Source organism: Octopus bimaculoides, chromosome 27 (genome assembly GCF_001194135.2).
Source record: "Octopus bimaculoides isolate UCB-OBI-ISO-001 chromosome 27, ASM119413v2, whole genome shotgun sequence".
Classification (NCBI taxonomy): Eukaryota; Metazoa; Mollusca; class Cephalopoda; order Octopoda; family Octopodidae; genus Octopus; species Octopus bimaculoides.
Window position 1 is genome coordinate 12,836,707 of NC_069007.1, and position 2,147 is coordinate 12,838,853.

The 2,147-nt window shown below is 40.8% G+C and overlaps 1 protein-coding gene across 1 annotated transcript in view; it reads left to right on the plus strand.

Moving 5' to 3' along the window:
- The window catches only part of LOC106881776 (anaphase-promoting complex subunit 5), a 40,071-nt gene that overhangs the window by 920 nt on the left and 37,004 nt on the right, over positions 1-2,147 (plus strand). Inside the window, exon 2 of the mRNA XM_014932281.2 lies at positions 431-694. Coding sequence (XP_014787767.1) covers positions 449-694 — 246 coding nt within the window. The 5' untranslated portion in view covers positions 431-448. The remainder of the gene's footprint in view (positions 1-430; positions 695-2,147) is intronic.

The following is a 2,147-nucleotide window of genomic DNA, read 5'->3' on the forward strand; positions in this document are numbered from 1 at the left end:
ATATATATATATATATATATATATATATATAGGGTAAAAGAGTAAAGGTCCCCTTTGGTGATCCTCCTAGTCACAAGTCCGGGCAAGGTTGACTTATGGAAGACCAGCAGTCGCCCATGCATAGCAGTCTCCCCTCCTTACACCACCGTTGTTACCCAAGGGAAAGGCAAAGGGGCCGATACAGGTTGGCACCAGTAACGTCGCAACTCATTTCTACAGATGAGTGAACTGGAGCAACATGAAAATAAAGTGCCTTGCTGAAGAACACTACACACAGCTCGGTCCGGTTCATCGAATGCACAATGTTACGACTGTAAGCCCGATGCTCTAACCACTGAGTCATGCGCCTTGTGTGTATGGGGAGGAACGCATGTACTAAGGGAAATCAATAATATAATCAACAATCATTTTTATTTTCATTTTATTTTAGGATCATCCAACTCTGAAAATGTCTTACGTCTCATCAGGTTCAGATTTGTTCATGTTTGAACCCTCAACTAAAAGATCATCAAAGGAACAAGTCACCTCTCACAAAGTGACCTTACTTGTTCTGCTTTATGAATTCCTAAATGCTTATGAGAAAAAGTCACAAATTCGAGAACAGTACCAACAGAATTTGGACCTCAAGGTGGAAATGGATTTTACTGATGTAGAAGTGAAAGCTATTCTTACATTGATATTAGATCTTTATCAGGTAAGCTTACACAGGATTCTTTCATTTGTTTTCACATTCATTTTTATATGCTTGCATGGGTTAGAAGAATATATTATTGAGGACATGCAAAGGCTTGAAAGAAATGAAGCAGTATGCTTTGCTGGGTGTGTACTGTCAGTGTGCATGAACAAAACAGTGTAAGCTTCTTGAGAGAAGAATTGGGCATAAGAGGCATCAGATGTGGTGTGTAAGAGAGAAGACTGTACTGGTATGGTCATGTGATGCATATGGATGAGGACAGCTGTGGAGGGAGCCTGTGGAAAAGGTAGACCCAGGAAGACCTGGTTATGGTCATGTGATGCATATGGATGAGGACGGCTGTGGTGGGAACCTATGGAAGATGTAGACCCAGGAAGACATGGGACGAGGTGGTGATGCATGATCTTTGGATGTTGGCTTTCAGGGAGGTGATGACAAGTGATCGAGACCATTGGCAATTTGCTGTGCTTGAGAAGACTCGTCAAGCCAAGTAAAATTGTAGTCGTGGCCATGCTGGTGGCACATAAGAGGCACCCACTACACTCCTGGAGTCGTTGGTGTTAGGAAGGGTATCCAATCATAGAAACCGAGCCAGACCAGACTGGAGCCTGCTACAGCTCTCCAGCTTATCAGTTCCAGTCAACAACAGACAACTAAATTTCTCACTGTTCACTAGCAAAACTAGTGGAATTTCCACAGATTTCACTCATAATAGTAATAATAATGATAATAATAATAATAATAGTAATAATAATAATAGTAATAATAATAATCATAAGAGTACTCAGAGAGCGCAATCCTCCACCATGGCAACACCAACGTCCTCTCAATGATTAGCCAGAGATGGTTTTTAAAATAAGGATATCTGAAATAAACCCAACTGCTCTCACAAATGAGAATACTAAAAATGAACCTGACTACTCTCAAAAATTAAGTAAAAAAGCTGGAAAAATAATTTAGAATCCTTGTCCGGTGCTGGATCAATCCCAAAATCTAATCAGTTTGTGCCAGTCATGAGGCCAAACATCCCTGAAAGTTTCAGCCGAATCCATCCAGCGGTTCTTGAGATATCTTGTCCATGGACAAACAAACAAACACAACTGAAAACAATACTTTCGCCTTTGCTAAGGTGAGGGTAATGATACTATGTGTCAATATTTTGTGCTTCTAAGGCATAAGGCAGCAAGCTGGCAGAATCTTTAGATGCTCAGCTGCATCATGTCTGTCTTTGCCTTCTGAGTTCAAATTCTGCTGAGGTCGACTTTGCTTTTCATCCTTTTGGGGTCAATGAAATAAGTACCAGTTAAGTACTGGGGTTGATGTAATCAACTTATCCCTCTCCTCTGATATTGCTGGCCTTGTGCTAAAATTTGAAACCAATATTTTGTGCTTCTAACAAACTTTCATTACACATCCTCACTCTTCTCTCTGTACCCCCTCTACAGCAAGACTC